This window comes from Heptranchias perlo, chromosome 21, assembly GCF_035084215.1.
Source record: "Heptranchias perlo isolate sHepPer1 chromosome 21, sHepPer1.hap1, whole genome shotgun sequence".
NCBI classification, from domain to species: Eukaryota; Metazoa; Chordata; class Chondrichthyes; order Hexanchiformes; family Hexanchidae; genus Heptranchias; species Heptranchias perlo.
In genome coordinates, this window is record NC_090345.1 from 45,396,813 (window position 1) to 45,422,367 (window position 25,555).

A 25,555-nucleotide genomic window follows, 5' to 3' on the forward strand; every position below is an offset into this window, starting at 1 on the left:
GGAGGCAGCGGCCGCACGTCCGCCTCGCAGGCTTTAATAATACCCTCCTTTAACGTGCCGGTGGCATCTCCTGGACCATTTCCTGTGGTATTTCTGCCCAAGCACGCTGTTGTTGTTGTTGTTGTTTAGCCTGTTAATGGTCTCATCCACTTTGTAAATGAGCAAGATTGAAAGAAAGACTTGCATTTATATAGCGCCTTACACAACACCAGGACGTCCTAAAATGCTTTACAGCTAATGAAGTATTTCTGAAGTGTAGTCACTCTCATAACGTAATAAAGGTGGCAGCCAATTTGCACACAGCAAAGTACAACAAACAGCAATGAGATAAATGACCAGATATTCTGTTTTAATGATGCTCGTTGAGGTATAAATATTGCCAGTACACTGGGGGAAAACTGCCCCGCTCTACTTTGAAATAGTGCTGTGGAATCTTTTACACCCATCTGAGATAGCAGACGGGACCTTGGTTTATCATCTCACCTGAAAGACAGCACATGTCAATCTAGATTTTGTGGTCAAGTCTCGAGTGGAATTTGAACCCACAACCTTCCGACATCGCTGAGAGTGCTACCACTAAGCCACAGCTGACCAGTCTTGGTGAAAAAGTGTTGTTGAGATTTTTCTTTCCTTGATCCAATGATGTAAGTAGCAGCCACACAGTGTTGTGTCACTTGTTATGTGCCAAAAAATGATGCATGCTGGCTCTTCCTCCCCCACTGTTTGTGGAGGAGGAAAGTTTCCCAACTGCTTTCCTTCATGAATCCAGTCCTTTTAATTTAGCAGAAGTAGGTAGGCTTTGTATATCTACTTTCATGCTGTGCTCTGCCTGGGCTGAAGTTTCAAAGCAAGAGAAGTAAGGGCTGTGACAGGATAGCTTTGTTAACTTGGACATAATAGCCTAGCCTTGCAGTTTAGTGCACTGAAATACAAAGGCGTGGAATTTCCTCCGTGGGCACAACCTGGAAGTTAAACCCGAAAATGCACCCATTCTGCCAATGTCAAGTTACGCTCAAACTTCCTGCAAATCACGTTAGAATATGCCTGAACATAAAATGGGTGTAAATTATCATCGTAAGCAAGCGGGACCCAAGGAAAACGCCAAGCTCACACCATATATTTCTCCTCTTGAAGTATGAAAATTAAAGTTTCAACTCATTCAACCATCATTCATGCACATTAAGTGCAGCATGTTTAAGAAGCGGCAATTGGAGAAGCTTTGTGATTTTTTTTTTAGTGTGACTTATATTTATGCCATAAAAATGCATTCAAAGAAACAGAAACTACAACGCAGGTCTCAGTGAAGATAGCATTTATTAAAACGCTCAAAAAATTGGATTAAAACACCAGAAAAATGACTGTTCCCTGCTGCGCCTGAAAATCTGATTGTAATTTGAAGGGAGCCTCTGAGCAAGTGCAATTGCAGGAATCTCGTATATGAGACTCTGACTTGGCGGGCAGGGCCAATTTTATGGATGAGTTCGGGTGGAGGGATCGATACATAGCCACAAAAGATCAAGGCGATTTGGGCGTATTGAACTTGCATACGTAGCTCAGTGGCGCCCAAAATTTTGCGATCTTTTAGGCGGTGTATTTGATTTGCACCCCAGTTACGCATTTCCCTGGGCCAAATATGCAGGAAATTCAAGGCCAGGAACTGAATGGAATAGCAGCCTAATTGTCTAAGGAATGCTTTCTATTCTGATTATAATCCCAAAAACATTCAACTGTACTTGTAGTACAAATAGAACACTTCATGATAAAATTCCCAAAGTAGGGACAGAATTATGAATAATTTGGGCCAGTGCATTTTGCTGAATACCAAATTTTGAATGCTTGTACCTTTTTTAGTTTGCAAGCGGTGCTAATTCAGGCTGGTTGGTGTGGTCATGCAAATAAACTAGAGCCTCACTGTAGTCGGTGTATGTGTTACTGCAAGAGCTGGGTTCTCATTTTAACAAAGCACCAAAAAAATTCAACTTCTTAAACACTCCACAACTGATTTCGCTGTTTAATTTATGTTTTAAAATGTTTCAGTCTAAATGCGTTCCTGATTATATTTTACTATTATTATTATTCATACTAATGTAGCAATAATGCTGTTTCTTACTCAAATGCTTTTTTCCTATGCTTTTTGGCTCAGTGGTAATGTTGTGGCTTCGTCAGTTAAAGCAGATGTACTTTCTCTGTCCCATGAGTAATTCTGAGCTCCAGTCCATCGGATATTTAGAATCTTGGATACTGGCATACTTCCTATTGTAAGATGTCAGCCTTGGTTCAGTGGCACTCTCGCCTCTGAGTCAGTAGGTCATGGGTTCAACCCCACTCCAGAGACTTGAACACATAATCTAGACTGACATTTCAGTACAGCACTGAGCATAGGGTTGCTGCACTGTTGGAGGTGCCGTCTTTTGGATGAGACATTAAACCGAAGCCCTGTCTACGTTCTTGGGTGGACATAAAAGATCTCATGGCACTATTCGAAGAACATAACATAAGAAATAGGAGCATGAGTAGGCCACATGGCCCCGTGAGCCTGCTCCGCCATTCAATCAGATCGTGGCTGATCTTCGACCTCAACTCCACTTTCCTGCCTGATCCCCATATCCCTTGATTCCCCTAGAGTCCAAAAATCTATCCATCTCAGCCTTGAATATATTCAATGACTCAGCATCCAAAGCCCTCTGGGGCAGAGAATTCCAAAGACTCACAACCCTCTGGATGAAGAAATTCGTCCTCATCTCAGTCTTGAATGACCAACCCCTTGTCATGCGACTGTGCACCCTAGTTCTAGACACTCTAGCCAGGGGAAACAATCTCTCAGCATCTACCCTGTCAAGACCCCTCAGAATCTAATATGTTTCAATGAGATCACCTCTCATTCTTCTAAACTCCAGAAAGTATAGGCCCATTCTACTCAACCTCTCTTCATGGGACAACCTTCTCATCCCAGGAATTAATCTAGTGAACCTTCGTTGCAGCGCCTCCAAGACAAGTATGTGCTTCCTTAGATAAGGAGACCAAAACTATATGCAGTACTCCAGGTGAGGCCTCACTAAAGTCCTGTACAATTGTAGTAAGACTTCCTTACTATTGTACTCAAAACCCTTGCAATAAAGGCCAACATGCCATTTACTTTCCTAATTGCCTGCTGTACCTGCATACTAACTTTTTGTGTTTCTTGTACGAGGGCACCCAAGTCTCTCTGAACACCAACATTTAATAATTTCTCACCATTTAAAAAATATTCTGTTTTTCTATTCTTCCTACCAAAGTGAATAACCTCACATTTCCCCACATTATACTCCATCTGCCACCTTCTTGCCCATTCACTTAAACTGTCTATATCTCTTTGCAGACTCTGTGTCCTCCTCACAACTTACTTTCCCCCCTAGCTTTGTAACGTCAGCAAACTTGGATACATTACACTCGGTCCCTTCATCTAAGTCATTAGATGAAGGGACCGAGATTGTAAATAGCTACGGCCCAAGCACCTTTCCTTGCGGCATCTCACTAGTTACAGCCTGCTAACCTCAAAATGACCCGTTTATTCCTTCTCTCTGTTTTCTGTACTTTAACCAATCCTCTATCCATGCTAATGTATTACCACCCACCCCATGCTAATGTATTACCACCCACCCCATACACCTTTGTGTAACAACCTTTTACATGGCACCTTATCAAACGCCTTTTGAAAATCCTAATATACTACATCCACTAGTTCCCCTTTATCCTGCTAGTTAAATCCTCAAAAAACTGTAATAAATTTGTCAAACACGATTTCCTTTTCTTAAAACCATGTTGACTCTGCCTAATCATATTATGATTTTCTAAGTGCCCTGTTACCACTTCCTTAATAATGGATTCCAGTATTTTCCCGACGACCGATGTCAGGCTAACTGGCCTGTAGTTCCCTGTTTTCTCTCTTCCCTCTCTTGAATAGTGGGGTAACATTTGCTACGTTCTAGAATCTAGAGAATTTTGGAAGATTATAATCAATGCATCCACTATCTCTGCAGCCACCTCTTTTAGAACTCTAGGATGTCAGCCATCAGGTCCAGGGGATTTGTTGGCTTTTAGCCCCATTAGTTTGTCCAGTATTTTTTCTCTTGTGATATTAATTGTTTTAAGTTCCTCACTCTCATTTACCCCTTGATTCCCTACTCTTTGGTGTGCTTTGTTGTCTTCTACTGTGAAGACAGATACAAAATATTTGTTCAACACATCTGCCATTTCCTGATTCCCCATTATTATTTCTCTTGAATCAGCCTTAAGGGACTAACGTTTACTTTTGCTACTCTCCTTTTTACATACTTGTGGAAGCTCTTACAATCTGTTTTTATATTTCTTGCTTGTTTACTTTCATATTCTATTTTCTCCCTTTTTATCAATTTTTTGGTCGTCCTTTATTGGTTTCTAAAACTCTCCCAATCCCCAGGCTTATTACTCTTCTTCACAACATTATAGGCCTCTTCTTTCAATCTAATACTCTCCTTAACTTCTTTAGCCACGGGTGGATCACTTTTCCGGTGGAGTTTTTATTTCTCAATGGAATGTATATTTGTTGAGAATATTGAAATATTTCTTTAAATGTTTGCCATTGCTTTTCAACTGTCAAACCCTTTAATTTAATTTCCCAATCTACCTTTGACAACTCACCCCTCATATCTATGTAATTGGCTCAATTTAAGTTTAGGACTCTAGTTTCTGACTTAAGTACGTCACTCTCAAACTCAATGTGAAATTCTATCATATTATGATAGAATATGAAGAGCAGCAGGAGAGTTCTCCCAGTGGCCTGGCCAATATTTATATGAAACATATTAGATTCTGAGGGGTCTTGACAGGGTAGATGCTGAGAGTTTGTTTCTCCTGGCTAGAGTGTCTAGAACTAGGGGGCACAGTCGCATGACATGGGGTTGGTCATTCAAGACTGAGATGAGGACAAATTTCTTCATCCAGAGGGTTGTGAATCTTTGGAATTCTCTGCCCCAGAGTGCTGTGGATGCTGAGTCATTGAATATATTCAAGGCTGAGATGGATAGATTATCTCTCAACCAACACCTAAAAACAGATGAGCTTGTGGTCGTTTATCTCATTGTTGTGTGTGGGACCTTGCTGTGTACAAAGTGGCTGCCACGTTTCCTTACATTACAACAGTGAGTACACTTCATATGTACCTCATTGCCAGTGGAGCATTTTGGGATGTCCTGAGGTGGTGAAAGGCACTACGTAAATGCAAGTTCTTTTCTCTTTACAGTAGGGAACAGACTGTGCTTGCAGTGATTATTTCCTAATTTTTCAACAATAACTCGCATGTGTTTAACAAAAATTGTACGGTGCTTCACAGAGATGATCAGAAATCGATCTGGAGATGGGAAAAGGTTTAGGAGAGGTGATGGAAGATGTGATCCAAGATGTAGGTTTTGAGGAGACTTTCAAAGATGAGAGGAGATGTAGCAAGCTGGAGCGCTTTAGGAAAGAAATTCCAGAATGCAACGGCATGATGGCCAAAAGCTTTGCCACCAATGAAGAGGGAGCATACAACAGACCGGAAGAGCGAAGGATGTGAGCTGGGTCATGGGTTTGGAGAAGGTTGCAGGAATAAGATGGGCTACGAGCCTGGAGGGACTTGTAAATGAATGAGGATTTTGAAATCAGTGGTTGGACAGTCAGCAAGGGTTAGAGAGGAGTGAGAGATGAGTAGGGCTTAGAATAGGATGGGAAAACAGAATTCTGAAAGAATTGCAGATTGTTGATTTCAAGAGAGTATTGGAGAAGTTCAACCGGGTAATTGAAATTGTGGATAAAGGTTTCAGGGGCATGAAGGTAGGTGATATTACGGAGGCAGAAATAGACAGTAAGTGATGATTCAGCCTGAACAGAGGACGGAACTGGGGTTTAGGTAACAAGTATCTGGGAGGAGAACAACAGAGTGGCTCTGGTCTTGCCAGTATAAAACTGGAGAACGTTCTGGCTCATCCATGATTTTATATCGGGTGGAAGATTGCGAATTTGGAGGAGTATAATGCTGAGTCAGGTCAGTTTGTGTATTTAGAGGGGTCTGGTGTTACATCAGGTTGGTTTGTGTATTTGGAGGTGTATAATGCTATAGCAGGTTGGTTTGTGTAATTGGAGGTGTATAATGCTATAGCAGGTTGGTTTGTGTAATTGGAGGTGTATAATGCTATAGCAGGTTGGTTTGTGTACTTGGAGGTATATGGAGTTACAGCAGGTTGGTTTGTGTACTTGGAGGTATATGGAGTTACAGCAGGTTGGTTTGTGTATTTGGAGGTGTATAATGCTACAGCAGGTTGGTTTATGTATCTGGAGGTGTCAGATGTTACACTAAGTTGGTTTTTTGAGCTATGTCGTATTAGACCAGGTTTCTTTTTGTGTTTGGAGGTGTCTGATGTTACACCAGGTTTCTTGTATTTGGAGGTGTATGGTGTTACAGCAGGTTGGTTTGTGCATTTGGAGGAATATGGTGTTCCACCAGGTTGGTTTGTATATTTGGGGGTATATGGTGTAACACCAGGTTTCATAAGAATATAAGAATATAAGAAATAGGAGCAGGAGTAGGCCATACAGCCCCTCGAGCCTGCTCCGCCATTCAATAAGATCATGGCTGATCTTCGACCTCAACTCCACTTTCCTGGCTGATCCCCATATCCCTTGATTCCCCTAGAGTCCAAAAATGTATCTATCTCAGCCTCAAATATACTCAACAACCGAGCATCCATAACCCTCTGGGGTAGAGAATTCCAAAGATTCACAACCCTCTGAGTGAAGAAATTCCTCCTCATCTCAGTCTTAAATGGCCAACCCCTTATCCTGAGACTATGCACTCTAGTTCTAGACTCTCCAGCCAGTTTCTTTTTGTATTCGGAGGTGTATGGTGTTACAGCAGGTTGGTTTGTGTATTTTGTGGTATATGGTGTTACACCAAGTCTCTTTTTGTATTTGGAGGTGTTTAATGCTACAGCATGTTGGTTTGTATTTGGAAGTATATGGTGTTAGATCAGATTAGTTTGTGTATTTGGGGGTATAATGTTACATCAGGTTAGTTTGTGTATTTGGAGGTGCCTGGTGTTACACCAGGTTGATTTGTGTATTTGGATGTGTATATGGTTATACCAGGTTGGTTTGTGTATTTGGAGGTGTCTGGTGTTGCAGCAATTTGGTTTATATATTGGTTTGTGTATTTGGAAGTGTATGATGTTACACCAGGTTTCTTTTGGTATTTGGTGGTATATAGTGTTATATCAGGTTGGTTTGTGTATTTAGAGGTGTATAATGCTGCAGAAGGTTGGTTTGTGTATTTGGAGATGTATAATGCTGCAGAAGGTTGGTTTGTGTATTTGGGGGTGTATAATGCTGCAGAAGGTTGGTTTGTGTATTTGGAGGTGTATAATGCTGCAGAAGGTTGGTTTGTGTATTTGGGGGTGTATAATGCTGCAGAAGGTTGGTTTGTGTATTTGGGGGTGTATAATGCTGCAGAAGGTTGGTTTGTGTAATTGGTGGTATGTGGTGTTACATCAGGTTGTTTTGTGTGTTTGGAGGTGTATAGTGTTATGCCAAGTTTCTTTTTGTATTTGGAGGTGTCTAGTTCGACAGGTTAGTTTGTGCATTTGGAGGTGTATGGTGTTACACCAGTTTGGTTTATGTATTTTGTGGTATTTGGTGTTGCACCAGGTTTCTTTTTGTAATTGGAGGTGTATGGAGTTACAGCAGGTTGGTTTCTATATTTGGAGATATACGGTGTTTCAGCAGGTTTTTTGTATTTGGAGGTCTATAATGCTACGGCAGGTTGGTTTGCATTTTTGGAGGAATCTGGTTTGACAGCAGGTTTGTGTATTTGGAGGTATATCGTATTACACCAGTTTCTTTTTGTATTTGGATGTGTATGGTATTAAATCAAGTTGGTTTGTTTATTTGGAGATGTCTGGTGTTACAACAGGGTGTTGCAGGGATAGCCAGCATGGATTCGTTAAAGGCAAATCGCGTTTAACCAACTTGATAGAGTTTTTTGACGAGGTAACAGAGAGGGTAGATGAGGGCAATGCAGTTGATGTGGTGTATATCGATTTTCAAAAAGCATTTGGTAAAGTGCCACATGGTAGGCTTGCTATTAAGATTGCAGCCCATGGAATAAAGGGGACAATAACAACATGGATCCAGAATTGGCTAAATGACAGGAAACAGAGAGTAGTGGTGAATGGTTGTTTTTCGGACTGGAGGGAGGTGTGCACTGGTGTTCCTCGGGCCGGTGCTGAGACCACTGCTTTTCTTGATATATATTAATGACTTGGACTTCGGAGTACAGGGCACAATTTCAAAATTTGCAGATGACACAAAACTTGGAAGAGTAGTGAACAGTGAGGAGGATAGTGATAGACTTCAAGAGGTCATAGACAGGCTGGTGGAATGGGCGGACACGTGGCAGATAAAATTTAACGCAGAGAAGTGCCAGGTGATACATTTTGGTAGGATGAGGCGAGGCAATATATACTGAAGGGCACAATTCTAAAGGGGGTGCAGGAACAGAGAGATCCGGGGGTGCATGTGCACAAATCATTGAAGATGGCAGGGCAGGTTGAGAATGCAGTTAAAAAAGCATATGGGATCCTGGGCTTTATAAATAGAGGCATAGAGTACAAAAGCAAGGAAGTCACGATGAGCCTTTATACAACACTGGTTCGGCCACAACTGGAGTATTGTGTCCAGTTCTGGGCACTGCACTTTAGGAAGGATATGAAGGCCTTAGAGAGGGTGCAGAGGAAATTTACTAGAATGATTCCAGGATGAGGGACTTAAATTACATGGATAGACTGGAGAAGCTGGGATTGTTCTCCTTGGAATAGAGAAGGTTGAGAGGAGATTTGATAGAGGTGTTCAAAATCACAAAGTGTCTAGACAGAGTGGATCGAGAGAAAGTGTTCCCATTGGCGGAAGAGTCAAGAATCAGAGAGCATAGATTTAAGGTGATTGGCAAAAGAACCAAAGGTGATACGAGGAAAAACTTTTTTACACAGCGAGTGGTTAGGATCTGGAATGCACAGCCCGAGGGAGTGGTGGAGGCAGATTCAATCATGGCCTTCAAAAGGGAACTGGATAAGTACTTGAAACGAAAAATATGCAGGGCTTCGGGGATAGGGCGGGGCAGTGGGACTAGCTAGATTGCCCATTCATAGAACCGGCGCGAACTCGACGGGCTGAATGGCCTCCTTCCTGCTGTAGCCTTCTACGATTCTATGAACTAGGTTGATTTGTGTATTTTGAGGTGTCTGGTGTTACATCAGGTTGTGTGTATTTTGTGGTACATGATGTTAGACCATGTTTCTTTGTATTTGGAGGTGTATAATGCTACGGCAGGTTGGTTTGTATTTGGAAGAATATGGTGTTAGATCAGATTGATTTGTGTATTTGGTGGTATAATGTTACATCAGGTTGTTTCGTGTTTTTGGAGTTATATGGTTTGACATGTTGGTTTGTACATTGAGGTATATGGTGTTTCAGTGGGTTGGTTTGTGTATTTGGAGGTGTATGGTGTTAGAGTTTAGTTTGTGTATTTGTAGGTATATGGTCCCCCAGATTTCTTTTTGTATTTGGAGGTATATAATGCTAAAGCAGGTTGGTTTGTATTTAGAGGTGTATGATATTAGATCGGATTGGTTTGTGTATTTGGAGGAGTCTAGTTTGAGAGCAGGTTGGTTTCTGTATTTGGAGGTACAATGTCACATCAGGTTGGTTTGTGTATCTGGAGGTGTATAATGCTACAGCAGGTTGGTTTGTGTATTTGGAAGTAAATGGTGTTGGATCAGATTGATTAGTGTATTTGGACATATATGTTACACCAGGTTGGTTTGTATATTTTGACGTATATGTTACATCAGGTTGCTTTGTAAGTTTGAAGTGGCCCAGTCTTACAGCCGATTGATTTGTATTTGGAGCTGTATGGTGTTGGTTTTGGTGTTTGGAGGTGGTCCAAAGTGTATTTTTGTTTTGGGGATGGGAAAGTTAATACACTTCTTCATGAAGAGTCTGAGCTGCTCCCATGACTTGCACAACAGCCAGTTAGAGTGGTAGTTGCCTGTAAGCAGGCTGATTGCTTGTCTTTGGGGAATTGTTTGTAATCTGAGGAGGCATAATCTAAAGGAGAAAATAGCAACAAGAAAAGACTTTGTAGTTATGGTTGAAAACAACTACTTAAGTCTAGCTTCAAAGAAGGCAAAAAGATCCGCTTACAAGAATCTTGTTTGAGGTTTTAAAGAAGCGTACAATTTAGTAGCTGGAGGGCCTGCGAGGTTGGATCTCCCTCCCTGCTTGATTACTTGTTGGTGTCACTCCATGGGAGTGTCCCCATGGGCCCTCCAGCATCTCCATTGGGAATTAATATGAACCCACTTGAGAGTTTTCTCAGAATCATTTTGAAACAAAAACAAGTTTATTATCTTTTGTTTCCCTGTAAAATAGGGGACACTTTGACCAAAACATGTTACATAGGAACAAGAGTAGGCCTTTCAGTCCCTCGCACCTGTTCCACCATTCAGTTTTTTATTTGTTCATGGGATGTGGGCGTCGCTGGCAAGGCCGGCATTTATTGCCCATCCCTAATTGCCCTTGAGAAGGTGGTGGTGAGCCGCCTTCTTGAACTGCTGCTGTCCATGTGGTGAAGGTGCTCCCACAGTGCTGTTAGGAAGGGAGTTCCAGGATTTTGACCCAGCGACGATGAAGGAACGGCGATATATTTCCAAGTCGGGATGGTGTGTGAGACTTGGAGGGGAACGTGCAGATGGTGTTTTTCCCATGTGCCTGCTGCTCTTGTCCTTCTAGGTGGTAGAGGTTGCGAATTTGGGAGGTGCTGTCGAAGAAGCCTTGGCGAGTTGCTGCAGTGCATCCTGTAGATGGTACACACTGCAGCCACGGTGCGCCAGTGGTGATGGGAGTGAATGTTTAGAGTGGTGGATGGGGTGCGCCAATCAAGTGGGATGGTGTCGAGCTTCTTGAGTGTTGTAGGAGCTGCACTCATCCAGTCAAGGGGAGAGCATTCCATCACACTCCTGACTTGTGCCTTGCAGATGGTGGAAAGGCTTTGGGGAGTCAGGTGAGTCACTTGCTGCAGAATACCCAGCCTCTGACCTGCTCTTGTTGCCACAGTATTTATATGGCTGGTCCAGTTAAGTTTCTGGTCAATGATGACCCCCAGGATGTTGATGGTGGGGAATTCGGCGATGGTAATGCCATTGAACGTCAAGGGGAGGTGGTTAGACTCTCTTGTTGGAGATGGTCATTGCCTGGCACTTGTTTGGCGTGAATGTTACTTGCCACTTATGAGCCCAAGCCTGGATGTTGTCCAGGTCTTGCTGCATGCGGGTACAGACTGCTTCATTATCTGAGGCATTGCAAATGGAACTGAACACTGTGCCATCATCAGCGAACATCCCCATTTCTGACCTTATAATGGGTGGAAGGTCATTGATGAAGCAGCTGAAGATGGTTGTGCCTGGGACACTGCCCTGAGGAACTCCTGCAGCGATGTCCTGGGGCTGAGATGATTGGCCTGCAACAACCACTACCATCTTCCTTTGTGCTAGGTATGACTCCAGCCACTGGAGAGTTTTCCCCGATTCCCATTGACTTCAATTTTCACTAGGGCTCCTTGGTGCCACACTCTGTTAAATGCTGCCTTGATGTCAAGGGCAGTCACTCTCTCCTCACCTCTGGAATTCAGCTCTTTTGTCCATGTTTGGACCAAGACTGTAATGAGGTCTGGAGCCGAATGGTCCTGGTGGAACCCAAACTGAGCATCGGTGAGCAGATTATTGGTGAGTAAGTGCCGCTTGATAGCGCTGTCGATGACACCTTCCATCACTTTGCTGATGATTGAGAGTAGACTGATAGGGCGCTAATTGGCCGGATTGGATTTGTCCTGCTTTTTGTGGACAAGATATACTTGGACAATTTTCCACATTGTCGGGTGGATGCCAGTGTTGTAGCTGTACTAGAACGGTCTGGAGCACAAGTCTTCAGCACTACAGCCGGGATGTTGTTGGGGCCCATAGCCTTTGTTGTATCCAGTGCACTCAGCCATTTCTTGCTATCACGTGGAGTGAATCGAATTGGCTGAAGTCTGGCTTCTGTGATAGTGGGGATATTGAGAGGAGGCCGAGATGGATCATCCACTCGGCACTTCTGGCTGAAGATGGTTGCAAATGCTTCAGCCTTGTCTTTTGCACTCGCATGCTGGACTCTGCCATCATTGAGGATGGAGGTGTTTACAGAGCCTCCTCCTCCTGTTAGTTACATTGTGGCTGATCTGTGCTTCGACTCCATTTACCCGCCTTTACTTCATATCCTTTGATACCCTTACCTAACTAAAATCTGTCCCTCTCAGTCTTGAAAGCTCCAATTGTCCCAACATCCACAGCCTTTTGAAAGATCAAGTTCCAGATTCCCACTACCCTTTGTGTGTGAAAAATTGCTTCCTGATTTCACTCCTGAATGCCCTAGATCTAATTTTAAGATGATGCCCCCTTGCTCTAGATTCCCCCACCAGAGGAAATAATTTCTCTGCACCTCTCCTATTGAATCCCTTCATCATTTTAAACCCCTCAATTAGATCTCCCTTCTAAACTCAGGGGAGGCGGATAAAGGAGGGCCCGAGAGCGGGAGAGCTGAGCTGAGTGAGATCGGAGGCGGATAAAGGAGGGCCCGAGAGCGGGAGAGCTGAGCTAAGGGAGATCGGAGGTGGATAAAGGAGGACCCGAGAGCGGGAGAGCTGAGCTAAGCGAGATCGGAGGCGGATAAAGGAGGGCCCGAGAGCGGGAGAGCTGAGCTAAGGGAGATTGGAGGTGGATAAAGGAGGACCCGAGAGCAGGAGAGCTGAGCTAAGTGAGATCGGAGGTGGATAAAGGAGGACCCGAGAGCAGGAGAGCTGAGCTAGGGGAGATCGGAGGTGGATAAAGGAGGGCCCGAGAGCGGGAGAGCTGAGCTAAGTGAGATCGGAGGTGGATAAAGGAGGACCCGAGAGCAGGAGAGCTGAGCTAGGGGAGATCGGAGGTGGATAAAGGAGGGCCCGAGAGCAGGAGAGCTGAGCTAAGTGAGATCGGAGGTGGATAAAGGAGGACCCGAGAGCGGGAGAGCTGAGCTAAGCTAAGCGAGATCGGAGGCGGATAAAGGAGGGCCCGAGAGCGGGAGAGCTGAGCTAAGCGAGATCGGAGGCGGATAAACTGAGACCAGCGGCGGAGTTCCAGAGGTGACGTCAACAGTGAAAAGGTGACACTGCGCAGGGGAGGAAGATAATTGGTAAGTAGGTTCAGGTGAGTATTTCTACTATTCTAGAGTGCAGTAACTAAAGTAAAAAGAAAGGTAAGGTCTGCAGGTCTTTAGCAAGTAGCGTTTTTTAGTGAATCAAGGTCCCTAGTGTAGTTAACATTCTCTAAATTAAGAGTAATTTAAAGGAGTAAACTCCTTAAAGGGAGAAACTAACGAGCTTAATCTAGGGCAAGTCATGGCAGCACAGCTCGCACCCGTGATATGCTCCTCCTGCACTATGTGGGAAGTCATGGACACTACCGGTGTCCCTGGCGACCATGTGTGCAGGAAGTGTGTCCAGCTGCAGCTACTGGCTAATTGCATTTTGGAGCTGGAGCTGCGGGTGGATTCACTGTGGAGCGTCCACAATGCTGAGATTATCATGAATAGCACGTTCAGTGAGGTAGTCATACTGCAGGTAAAGATTACGCAGGCAGAAAGGAAATGGGTGACCGCCAAGCAGAGTAAAAGGACTAGGCAGGTAGAGCAGGAGTCCCCTGGAGCCACCTCCCTCTCACAGATATTCCGCTTTGGATATTGTTGGGGGAGATGGCTTATCAGGGGAATGCAGCAAGAGCCAAGACCGTGGCACCACGAGTGACTCAGCTGCACAAGAGGGGTGGAAAAAGAATGGGAGAGCAATAGTGATAGGGGATTCCATCATAAGGGGAACAGATAGGCGTTTCTGCAGCCGCAGACGTGACTCCAGGATGGTATGTTGCCTCCCTGGTGCTAGGGTCAAGGATGTCACGGAGCGGCTGCAGGACATTCTGAAGGAGGAGGCTGAACAGCCAGAGGTCGTGGTCCCATATGACATCAGTTTTTAAAAAAGGGATGAGGTCCTGCAAGCAGAATATAGGGAGTTAGGAAATAAATTAAAAAACAGGACCTCTAAGGTAGTAATCTCAGGATTACTCCCAGTGCCACGTTCTAGAAAGAGCAGAAATAGGAGAATAAACCAGATGAATGTGTGGCTTGAGAGATGGTGTAGGAGGGAGGGGTTTAAATTCCTGAGGCATTGGGACCGATTCTGGGAAAGGTGGGACCTGTACAAGCTGGACGGGTTGCACCCAAGCAGAACCGGGACCAATATCCTCGCAAGGGCATTTGCCAGTTCTGTTGGGGAGGGTTTAAATTAGTATGGCAGGGGGGTGGGAGCCAAATGGCAGGTACAGATAGGACAAATTCAGACCAGGAAACGGGAAGTAGAAAAGCAGTTAGTGACGTAGTTAACGACTCAAAGGCAAAAGAAGCAAAGGTTAAATAGTGTTCAGCACAGGAATTTGACAGGGTTAAAGGGTATATACTTCAATGCAAGGAGTATTACAAACAAAGCAGATGAGCTAAGGGCACAGATGGACACATGGCAGCATGATATCATTGCTATAACAGAAACCTGGCTTAAAGAGGGGGATAATTGGCAGCTCAATATCCCTGTTTGTAGAGTTTTTAGGCAGGATAGAGTGGGTGATTTTTTTTAAAAAGAGGAGGGGTAGCATTATTGGTTAAAGAATCAATTACAGTTGTGAGAAGGAATGATCTGCTAAATGGATCATCAATCGAGGCCATATGGGTTGAGCTAAGAAATAAAAAAAGGGCAGACACACTATTAGGAATGTACTATAGACCCCCGAATAGCAAAAGGGAGATAGAAGAACTAATATGTAGGCAAATTTCTGAGTGCAAAAATAAGAGGGTAGTTGAAGTCCCCTACTATAACATCAACTGGGATTCAAACAGTGTGAGGGGCACAGAGGGCGCAAAATTCTTGATCGGTGTCCAGGAGAACTTTTTTAGCCAGTACGTGATAAGCCCAACAAGAGGGGATGCACTTCTAGATTTAGCCCTAGGAAATGAAGATGGGCAAGTGGGTGAAGTGACAGTGGGTGACCATATTGGGGATAGTGACCACAATTCAGTTAATTTTAGCATTATTATGGAAAAGGACAGAGTTAAATCAGGAGAAAACGTTTTAAATTGGGGGGGAAGGCAAATTTTACAGAACTAAGAGTTGATTTGGCAGAAGTGGACTGGACACAACTAAAGAAATCAGTGGCAAGCCAGTGGGAGGCACTAAAAAGAGTCCCCTCAAAGAAAAAGGGTGGCACTGCCAAATCTAGAGCCCCCTGGTTGTCTAGACGTGTACGGGGCAAGATAAAGCAGAAAGAAAGCTTATGACTGCCACAGAAAGCCTAGAGGAGTATAGAAAGTACAGAGATGATGTAAAAAAGGAAATAAAGAGAGCAAAGAGAGGGCATGAAAAAATATTAGCTAGTAAGATTAAAGAAAACCCAAAGATGTTTTATCAGTCCATTAAGAACAAGAGGATAGCAAAGGAAAAGATAGGACCTATCAGCGATAATAAGGGTAACTTGTGGGTAGGGTTTTAAATGAATATTTTGTCTCCGTATTCACAAAGGAAAGGGATGATCCGGACGTAGTAGTTAAAGAGGAGAGGTGTGAAATATTGGATAAGGTAAACATAATGAGAGAGGAAGTACTAGAGGGACTGGAATCCTTGAAAGTTGATAAGTCACCAGGACTGGATGGATTGTTTCCTAGACTATTGAAGGAAGCCAGGGAGGAAATAGCGGATGCTCTGAGGATCATTTTCCAATCCTCACTAGATACAGGGGAGGTACTGGAAGACTGCAAACGTAATACCATTGTTTAAAAAGTGTACGAGGGAAAGGCCGAACAATTACAGGCCGTTCAGTCTTACCTCGGTGGTGGGCAAACTATTAGAATCAATACTGAGAGATAGGATAAACTGTCACTTGGAAAGGCATGGTTTAATCAGGGATAGTCAGCATGGATTTGTTCAGGGAAGGTCATGCCTTACAAATCTGATTAAATTCTTTGAGGAAGTGACAAGGAGGATTGATGAGGGTAGTGCAGCAGATGTTGTCTACATGGATTTTAGTAAGGCATTTGTCATGGTCCCACATGGCAGACTGGTCAGAAAGATAAAAGCCCATGGGATACAGGGAAATGTGGCGAATTGGATCCAAAATTGGCTCAGTACAGGAAATAAAGGGTAAAAGTCGATGAATGTCTTTGCGAATGGAAATCAGTTTCCAGTGGTATGCCACAGGGCTCATGTTGGGTCCCTTGCTGTTTGTGGTATATATTAATGATTTGGCCTTGAATGTCGGGGGCATGATTGGCAAATTTGCAGACGACACAAAACTTGGCCGTGTAGATAATAGTGAAGAGGATAGCTGTAGACCCCAAGAAGATATCAATGGGTTGGTGGAGTGGGCGGAAAAGTGGCAAATGGAGTTCAACCCGGAGAAGTGTGAGGTAATGCACTTAGGAAGGGCAAACAGTAAAAGGGAATACGCAGTAAACGGGAATATATTGAGGGGTAGAGGAAGTGAGAGACCTTGGCGTGCATGTGCACAGGTCCAAGAAGGTGGCAGTACAGGTAGATAAGGTTGTGAAGAAGGCATACAGAATGCTCTCCGTTATTAGCCAAGGTATAGAATACAAAAGCAGGGATGTAATGATGGAACTGTATAAAACGCTGGTAAGGCCACAGCTGGAGTATTGTGCGCAGTTCTGGTCACCACATTATAGGAAGGACATAATTGCTCTGGAGACAGTGCAGAGAAGATTTACAAGAATGTTGCCAGGGCTTGAAAATTGCAACTATGAGGAAAGATTGGATAGGCTGGGGTTGTTTTCCTTGGAGCAGAGGTGACTTGATTGAGGTGTACAAAGTTATGAGGGGCCCCAGGCAGAGTAGACAGGAAGTACCTGTTTCCCCTAGCGGAGAATTCAAGAACTAGAGGACATAGATTTAAGCTGATTGGCAGAAGGATTAGAGGGGACATGAGGAAAAACTTCTTTACCCAGAGAGTGGTAGGTGTATGGAATTCGCTGCCCAAATTGGTGGTAGAGGCTCTTTTTAAAAAGTACCTGGACCTACACCTAAAATGCCGTAAGCTGCAGGGCTACAAACTGGATGCTGGAAGGTGGGATTAGAATGGGCACCTGGTTGTGCTTCGAGCCGGTGTGGACACGGTGGGCCTTCTGTGCTGTATCTTTTCTATGGGAATAAAGTTTATGCAAGCTGTCCTCGTATTTTAACCCTTTAAACACTGGTGTATTTCTGATGAATGCACTATGCTCCCATCAAGGCCAGTATATCTTTCCTGAGGTGTGGTGCCCAAAACTGAACACAGTTGTTCGCACTTCAACTTCCCTTTTAGGCATTATTGCTTCCCTTTTAGGCATTATTGACACGGGAACATGTGGGGTGAGGAGCAAGAGCTATGTGTAACAATGACTAAGGAGTTTATCAGAAAGCTTAGACAATGAGCCATCAGAAAATAGGATGTGGTTCATGCCATGATTTCCCCCCGGTTCACAATCTGTCAGTCCGTTGAGGCAGGGCAGTGCTTCCCAGATCAAGAGAGGGGAATGGTGGGTAAATTGGTTGCACATTGTTGAGTGACTGATTTACAGAGCTCATTTGACACAGGCTTGTACTCAGGTTGTCTACTATCCCAGGGAATGAAGGAAGGCAGTTAAAACCTTCCTAACTTGGTGTTGCTCCTTTTTGATTGAGTTTTAAAACTGCTCAAAATTGCAGGGAGCCTCAAAAAAAGGAAAGTTATGGGAGGGCATAAGTAATGGTGCTACATTTCAGTCAGGGATTGGGAGAACCATCTGCACGAGTATGGGGAATCCCCGGGTACACTTGCAATAACATCTTATTAACAGTGATGGCACTGGCATTATTTTGGGTGCTCACCTGCGATAAAGCAGGCAAATCGATTGGGGACTGTAAACGACTTTTCAGGAAAGTATTTACGAATTGACAGGCACTACTGATAGCTGGCACAATAAAGAGGCCTGCAGTGTTAAACATTCTTTAAAGATTTTCGTGACATTCAAAAAGTTTAGACCATGTAACCGGAGCAATAAAACAGGGAATTAATGACATTGATTGTAATGGTGACAGCTGCAATGACAAAATGTCTAGTAGTGACACTACCAACATGAGTATGAAGTAAGCACAAAATTTGCGATCTGTAGCGACTATGCAGGCGATGAGGGTAGCGAACTGGAGTTTAAGAACAGTTGACAGTTCTGCAGGGAGACCAAAATGAATGATAAATATTTTGAAATATGCACAAAAGAAAAAAGTGGGTAGGGGTCTCATACAAAATCAGTGAGTCCTACTAAATCAAATGATGGATCATGTCCGATGTGGTCTCAATACAGGGAGTTAAACTGGGGCCGGGAGGAGAACTATATTTCTCCAGTGCAGAGGACACTCGCAGGAAATCACAGAATTATACAGCACAGAAGGAGTCCATTTGGCCCATTGTACCTGTGCCAGCGCTCTGCAAGAGCTACCAATTAGTCCCACCCCCACCCTCCCTGCTTTCCCCCCACCATAGTTCTGCAAATTTTTCCTTTATACGTATATATCCAACTCTCTTAAATTACTATTGAATCTGCTTCCACCACCCTTTCAGGCAGTGCATTCCAGATCATCATATCTCACTAAGTTTTTAAAAAAATTCTCATCTCCCCCCTCCCCCCCCCCCCCCCCGGCTTTTTTGCCAATTATCTTAAATCTCTGTCTTTTGGTTAATGTGTGAGGATAACCTACAGCCTCATAATTTTTTTGGCCCAAGTCCAACCACTTGAATTATTTTGGGTTGGTCCCCAGTAAAAAGCTTTCCTGGCCTCTTGTGCCTCTTTGAGGATACTTTTACAGGTAAATCTGAACAAAACACTGCCCCTCTTCACTTTTTTTTGCTTCTTTTGCTGAAGTGTCTCTTTCACTTCTGTTTTTCCTTGTTGTCTCTTTCATTTTTGTTTGTTTTGCTCACGGTCTCCTCCTCCTCACTGTTTCTTTTGCTCATGGTCTTCTCCTCCTCCTCACTCTTTGTTTTGCTCAAGGTCTCCCCCTCCTCCTCACTCTTTGTTTTGCTCAAGGTCTCCCCCTCCTCCTCACTCTTTGTTTTGCTCAAGGTCTCCCCCTCCTCCTCACTCTTTGTTTTGCTCACGGTCTCCTCCTCCTCCTCACTGTTTGCTTTGCTCACGGTCTCCTCCATTTGTTTCCTTCACCTGTTTCACTCGTGCAGTCTCCTCCTTCGCTTCTGTTTCTGAAGCACGCACTCTTCTACGCTTAACTACTCACTCGTGTGCTCGCTCTTTCACCTCTTGTCCACTCGAATGCTCCTCCGTCACTTCTGTTTCTTCCTTCACTTTCCCTTTTACTCTTCCCCTTTCATAACTTTTATCATTTGCCCCTTTTTGTTCTGCAACACTCCTGCTGCTGTTTAAACAGTTGGGGATAAAGGAGGAGTGTCTGCTGGACAGCAAACCCCAGATAGCGGGAGGGAGCACGCTGCCTAAATGGCCAATGGAGGGGGCACAGTCAAAACTTTGGAAGAGGCAGAAATCAGCAATAGAACTCTAAATGGAGAAGAAAACCAAATGGGTGTGCGGCTCAGCTGAGCTAAGTGGGTTGACGAGGTCTCCAGCCACTTCAACGTTGTGGCATCAACATCATCCAGGTTAATTTAAGAGCATGGGTTAGATCCTACCGTTCCTTTATAGGCCCCGGTACTGGGCTCTGTTCCACAGTTTGGGAACCACTAATGTGAGGAACGGGAAAAAAAGACTTACATTTCTATAGCGCCTTTCACAACATCAGGACTTACCAAAGCGATTTACAACCAATTTTACTTTTACTTTTTGAAGTGTAATCTTGTTGTAATATAGGAAATGCAGCATCCAATTTGCACACAAGGTCCCACAAACAGCAATATGATAATGATTAGATCATTTGTTTTTAGGTGTAGGCTAAGGGATAAATATTGTCCAGGACACCGGGGGAGAACTCTCCTGCTCTTCTTCAAAGTAGTGCCATGGGATCTTTCATCTCCACCTGAGAGGGCAGACGGCCTCAGTTTAATCTTTCATCCGAAAGACGGCACCTCCGACAGTGCAGAACTCTTTCAGTAAAGAGAGAAATAAAAAAGCAAAAAAAAATGTTTATTTTTAAATTACCATTGACTTTCATGAAGTCAGTTCAAAATTAAAATCAGGAGAGATATAAAACTGGTTGCCAATTCGCTATTACCTGTTTTAGACTATCACACAAAGTCAAAATTAGCCCCCCGGGTGGGGAGAGAGAGCAGACAAATCGACGTTTCATGCTGGGCTCTTTAGAATATGGGAGGGCACAGCCTGAAATGTTGAGTTGCCTGCTTTCCACAGAGAAATCAGCGCATTGTGTTTCAGGTCACATGCTGTGAGGATCTTGTGTTGAAAATTAACCCGCCCCGCCCCACCCCACCCCACACAAAACAACATTATCTCAAATTCAAAGTAATGTTAGTTTAACAAAAAAGTCCAGTTATTTTCACTTGCGCGAAGAGACTTAGCCTGGATGTAAGAGCACAGTGGAGGCTCGGCTCATGGAGGGTAGTGCTGCTATCTGTTGGTTTATTGGGGTGAATAATCATTGAGCAGTCAGTGTAAAAGGTAAATTCTCCAGCTAAATATACGTACACATGTGCTCCATATTGTGTGATAGAGCTCCAGACTAAGGTTTTGTTTTTCTAGCAGTCGGCCGTTTCATTTTTTTGTTTGTTGTTCCTTAACTTTTCTTTCAGTCGCCTGCTTTTTTTGTTTTACTTTTATTGTCTCGCTGCAGTTATCTTTCTTTTCTGATCAGCGTTTAGTTCCCAGTCCTCCTGATGCAACAAGAGCAATTTCCATCCTATAAAGTAGCATTCTAATTTTGGTAAATAAATCCATAAATATGCTGTCTTCATTTCCAGTTTATTGGTCTGTCTGTGTCGTGTGAGAGAGGGTGTTTGGGCAACCTATTCCCAGGCCTCTGCCAGTGACACTGTACCTGAGCAGGGTGTGCAAGAACCACCTCAGGGCAACTTTCTTTTCCTTCTCTTCCTTCTCCCTCCCACCCCCCAAAATGAGGAATTGCCTGACCTCCCCACCGTAACCTGGCTAAGATTAGGGACCTGCCAGGAGTGGAATTACAGGGAGGTAGCCTGTAACCATTCTCTCCCTGGCACAGCAAGTTGGAAGTGTAACACGTCCCCTCCCCCATCACTCTCCCTTCTCCTTCCGACCTATTAAAATTCCTTTATCTTAATGCTCCTCGCAAACTGATTCACAAATCGACATAGCAGTGAAGGAAATGTACTTTTATCATATCCATCTGGCTTGTGATCTTGCAGTAAATGTTCAGAAATGAGTTAGAATCAATTGAAGTATAAATTTGCGTCATACTTGTTACGTATTTAGTTTGTCTGAAAGGCCGCTGTGAGACTCTGGTTGTCCGACTCATTCCTAAAGATTTGTTTTTATCTTGTATGTGATTCCCAGGAGGCCCTTACTTGCAAACCAGCGCGTAGCGCACTGCCAGGACTTTGCATGCAGCCGTTTGAAGTACAATCTAACATCCTTTGTATGCTGTACACTTTGTGTACAAAATGTTTCACTGAATAACCAAGTCAACAGTCTGAGCTATCAGTGACCGTGAGTCTTGACTTGCTACAGATAACTGGCAGCACCATTCCTCTTCAGAGATGTGCAGCTGAAATTCAGAAATTAGCCGGGATTTCCTGCTTCTGTGCTCACCAGGCTATGATTTTCCACCCATTCACAGGTTGGTGAACGAGAAAACCCCAGTTAAATAAGTCTAACTAGAGCAAATGCTACGCTTTAGTTGCATTTATTTTTATATGTGGTGGATTCCTGACGTTTAGCTGCCAGTGTGTTATATAACTAAACATCCTGCGCTACACTCTAATATGTTGCCATTTCATTTTGTCATTTTCTGAACAGATTCATCTTAAACCGTTTGGTGTTTTTTTTACAAGATTATTTTTATAATCTCTCCTGTTTTTCAGTCTGCAGTACAACCCTTGATGGCTGTCTCTCAAAGGTTCTGAGTCCATCCTTAAAATTCAGACTAAATGAATTATTAGTGAACAGGGCCGCCTGTCACTTCTAGTGTACTTTTCACTTTGAGTGCTATTTTCTGTTAGCTGTTAAAAGTGGGCAACCTAATGAGGTGCTAGTGTAGGTTACGAATATGACGTGTTCGATGCATTCTTCCAGATGCTGTAATGTTTATGAATCTAAAACCATTTTAGTTAGAAAAGTGCAGTTGCATTAATGATTTGTACGAGTCCTAACCCAGAACATTACACACTGGTTTGTAAGCATGACTTGTGTTGGGTGGAACATAATACAGATTTGTTTGCGATGATGTGAATTACAAAGGCAGAGCAAACTGGGGTGGGGGATGGGGGGCAGTGGTGAAAACTAAACTTGTTGTCAAAGGCAGTAGAAGCATAGCTGCTTAGGGCAGTAATAGTGTGCAAAAGGCCATTGTTTTGAACATTTCAGAAGGAATTTCTATATGCATATTTGAGAGCAAGCTGCTGTCCATCACCGGCATCTCCACATCATGCTTATAATGTGAAATAGATAACTGTAGCTTAAAGTTAGTAAACGCCAACAGCAGCAGCTTCAGATCGACAATGATCGAAATAGGACACTTCTTACTGAGGTCACTTCACCATAGTGTTTGTGTTTTTTGTCTTTATTACACATGGTGTGTTATGTTTGTGAGATGATACGTGTTATTTCTTGAACTTGCTGTCAAGGTGCCCTCTTAGGATTGATAAATGAGGAGGTGTGATTATCACGAGACAATCTGCACACTCGCACTCTTTCACAGGTCACAGTGTCCTTTCCAGCAGTACAGATGAAAACTGCAAGGCCTGAGTCAAATTAGTAACATAGCTGTCACGGTAGATCTTGATGTGAAACAATCCAACGCAAGTGTATCCTACTTAGAGAAGTATTGTTTCTTTCAGGCTCACCAGCAGAGCAGAAAGGCGGAGCGTATGCTAGCAGCAGGAAAGTATGCTGAAGCAATTGATTGTCACGGGAAGGCTGCAGGTTGGTGAATCTTTTCAGCATATAAAACCAAAACTTAGTTTCTCTGTCAAGCACCGTGGGACATTTTTGTACGTTAGAACTGTGCCTTTAAATAGCACCTTTAATAGTTAGAAAATGTTACACGGCCCGTGGTTTAGAGATACCTGCTTAGATTGCAGACTCGGCTGCCATTCTTAATCTAGTTCCTTCCACTAAGGAATCATAGAATCACTCAGCACAGAAAGTAGCCATTCAGCCAGCTCCTTGAAAGAGCTATCGAATTAGTCCCACTCACCTGTTTCTTCACAGCCCTGCAAATCTTTCCTTTTCAAGTATATATTCAATTCCCTTTTGAAAGTTACTGTTGAATCTGCCTCCACCGCCCTTTCAGGCAGTGCATTCCAGATCATAACAACTCACTGCTTGAAAAAAAATTCTTTCTCATCTCCTGTCTATTCTTTTTGTTAATTATCTTAAATTTGTGTCCTCTGGTTACTGGCCATAATTTTTATTTAATTATTCTGGTTACTTGCATCATAAAATTTTACCGATGCTTATTAAAGGAAATAGCAAATTTGTTGTTTCCTAACTGGATTGACCGATGCAGCACTGAGCTGCAGGCGAAATTGTCAGGAAAGGCATTGATGGCATCATCTGCTGGCTGACCATAGAGCAACATTGGCACCAGGCTCAGAGATGCCTGCTGTCAGCAACCTGCCCTGTGTGCTGAAGTCAACCGTGGGAGACTGTGACAGAGCTAAAAATTATACTTGCTGTTCAACAATAAACTTTATTGTAGAGCTAAGTGACAACTTGGCAGAAATAGAGCAAGTGTGGCCCTAGGCCACATGCAGCCTTAACCCCTGTCAGTCAGGCCCTTGAAGCCAGTTCTGCTTGTGCTTATGTATTTGGTTTGTTACTTTGAATTTTGTGAACCTGGAAGTTTGGAAAGGGCTGTTCTTAGCGCTGTTCTCATCCTTGTGTTCAACTCCCTCCATGGCCTCGCCCCTCCCTATCTCTGTAACCTCTTCCAGCCCTACAGCCTTCCAATAACTCTGCATTCGTCCAATTCTGGCCTCTTGTGCATCCCCCACTTCCTTCGGCCCACCATTGGTGGCCGTAAATTCAGCTGTCTAGGCCCCAAGCTCTGGAATTCCCTGCCTACACCTCTCCGCCTTGCTCATCTTCTTTAAGGCGCTCCTTAAAACCTACCTCTTTGACCAAACTTTTGGTCACCTGTCCTAATATCTCCTCCTTGGCTTGGTGTCAATTTTTGTCTAATAATGCTCCGGTAAAGCGCATTGGGACGTTTTACTACATTCTGCTATGTTAAAGGTGCCGTATAAATGCAAGTTGTTGCTTCATTGGTGGCTAAATCCTAAATCTGAACACCAAGATCTGTTGGTATCAGCGACTTGCGATAAAATCATAGAATGGTTACAGCACAGAAGGAGGCCATTCGGCCCGTAGGGCCCATGCCAGCTCTCTGCAAGAGCAATCCAGCTAGTCCCACTCCCCCGCTCTTTCCCCGTAGCCCAGCAAATTTTTTCCCTTCAAATACTTATCCAGTTCCCTTTTTGAAAGCCGCGATTGAATCTGCCTCCACCACCCCCTCAGGCAGTACATTCCAGATCCTAAGCTGCATAAAAAAAAGTTTTTCCTTATGTCGCCGTTGGTTCTTTTGCCAATCATCTTAAATCTGTGTCCTCTAGTTCTTGATCCTTCTGCCAATGGGAACAGTTTCTCTCCATCTACTCTGTCTAGACTCCTCATGATTTTGAACACCTCTGTTAAGTCTCCTCTCAACCTTCTCTGCTCTAAAGAGAACAAACCCAGCTTCTCCAGTCTATCCACATAACTGAAGTCCATCATCCCTGGAACCATTCTAGTAAATCTTTTCTGCACCCTCACTAAGGCCTTCACATCCTTCCTAAAGTGCAGCGTCCAGAATTGGACACAGTACTCCAGTTGTAGCCAAACTAGTGTTTTATAAAGGTTCATCATAACTTCCTTGCTTTTGTACTCTATGCCACTATTTATAAAGCCCAGGATCCCATATGCTTTTTTAACTGCTTTCTCAACCTGCCCTGCCACCTTCAACGATATGTGCACATGCACCCCCGGACCTCTCTGTTCCTGCACCCCCTTTAGAATTGTGCCCTTTAGTTTATATTGCCCCTCCTCATCCTACCAAAATGTATCACTTGGCACTTCTCTGCATTAAATTTTATCTGCCACGTGTCCGCCCATTCCACCAGCCTGTTTATGACCTCTTGAAGTCTATCACTATCCT

The 25,555-nt window shown here is 43.7% G+C and overlaps 1 protein-coding gene across 2 annotated transcripts in view; it reads left to right on the forward strand.

Annotated features, from left to right (window-relative positions):
- nrbf2b (nuclear receptor binding factor 2b) overlaps positions 1 to 25,555 on the forward strand; it is a 38,720-nt gene that overhangs the window by 401 nt on the left and 12,764 nt on the right. Inside the window, exons 2-3 of one of the 2 annotated variants that reach the window (XM_068002611.1) lie at positions 21,871 to 21,979; positions 23,199 to 23,283. In XM_068002611.1, coding sequence (XP_067858712.1) covers positions 23,229 to 23,283 — 55 coding nt within the window. In that variant the 5' untranslated portion in view covers positions 21,871 to 21,979; positions 23,199 to 23,228. The remainder of the gene's footprint in view (positions 1 to 21,870; positions 21,980 to 23,198; positions 23,284 to 25,555) is intronic. The other variant, XM_068002610.1, reaches the window with a different exon arrangement.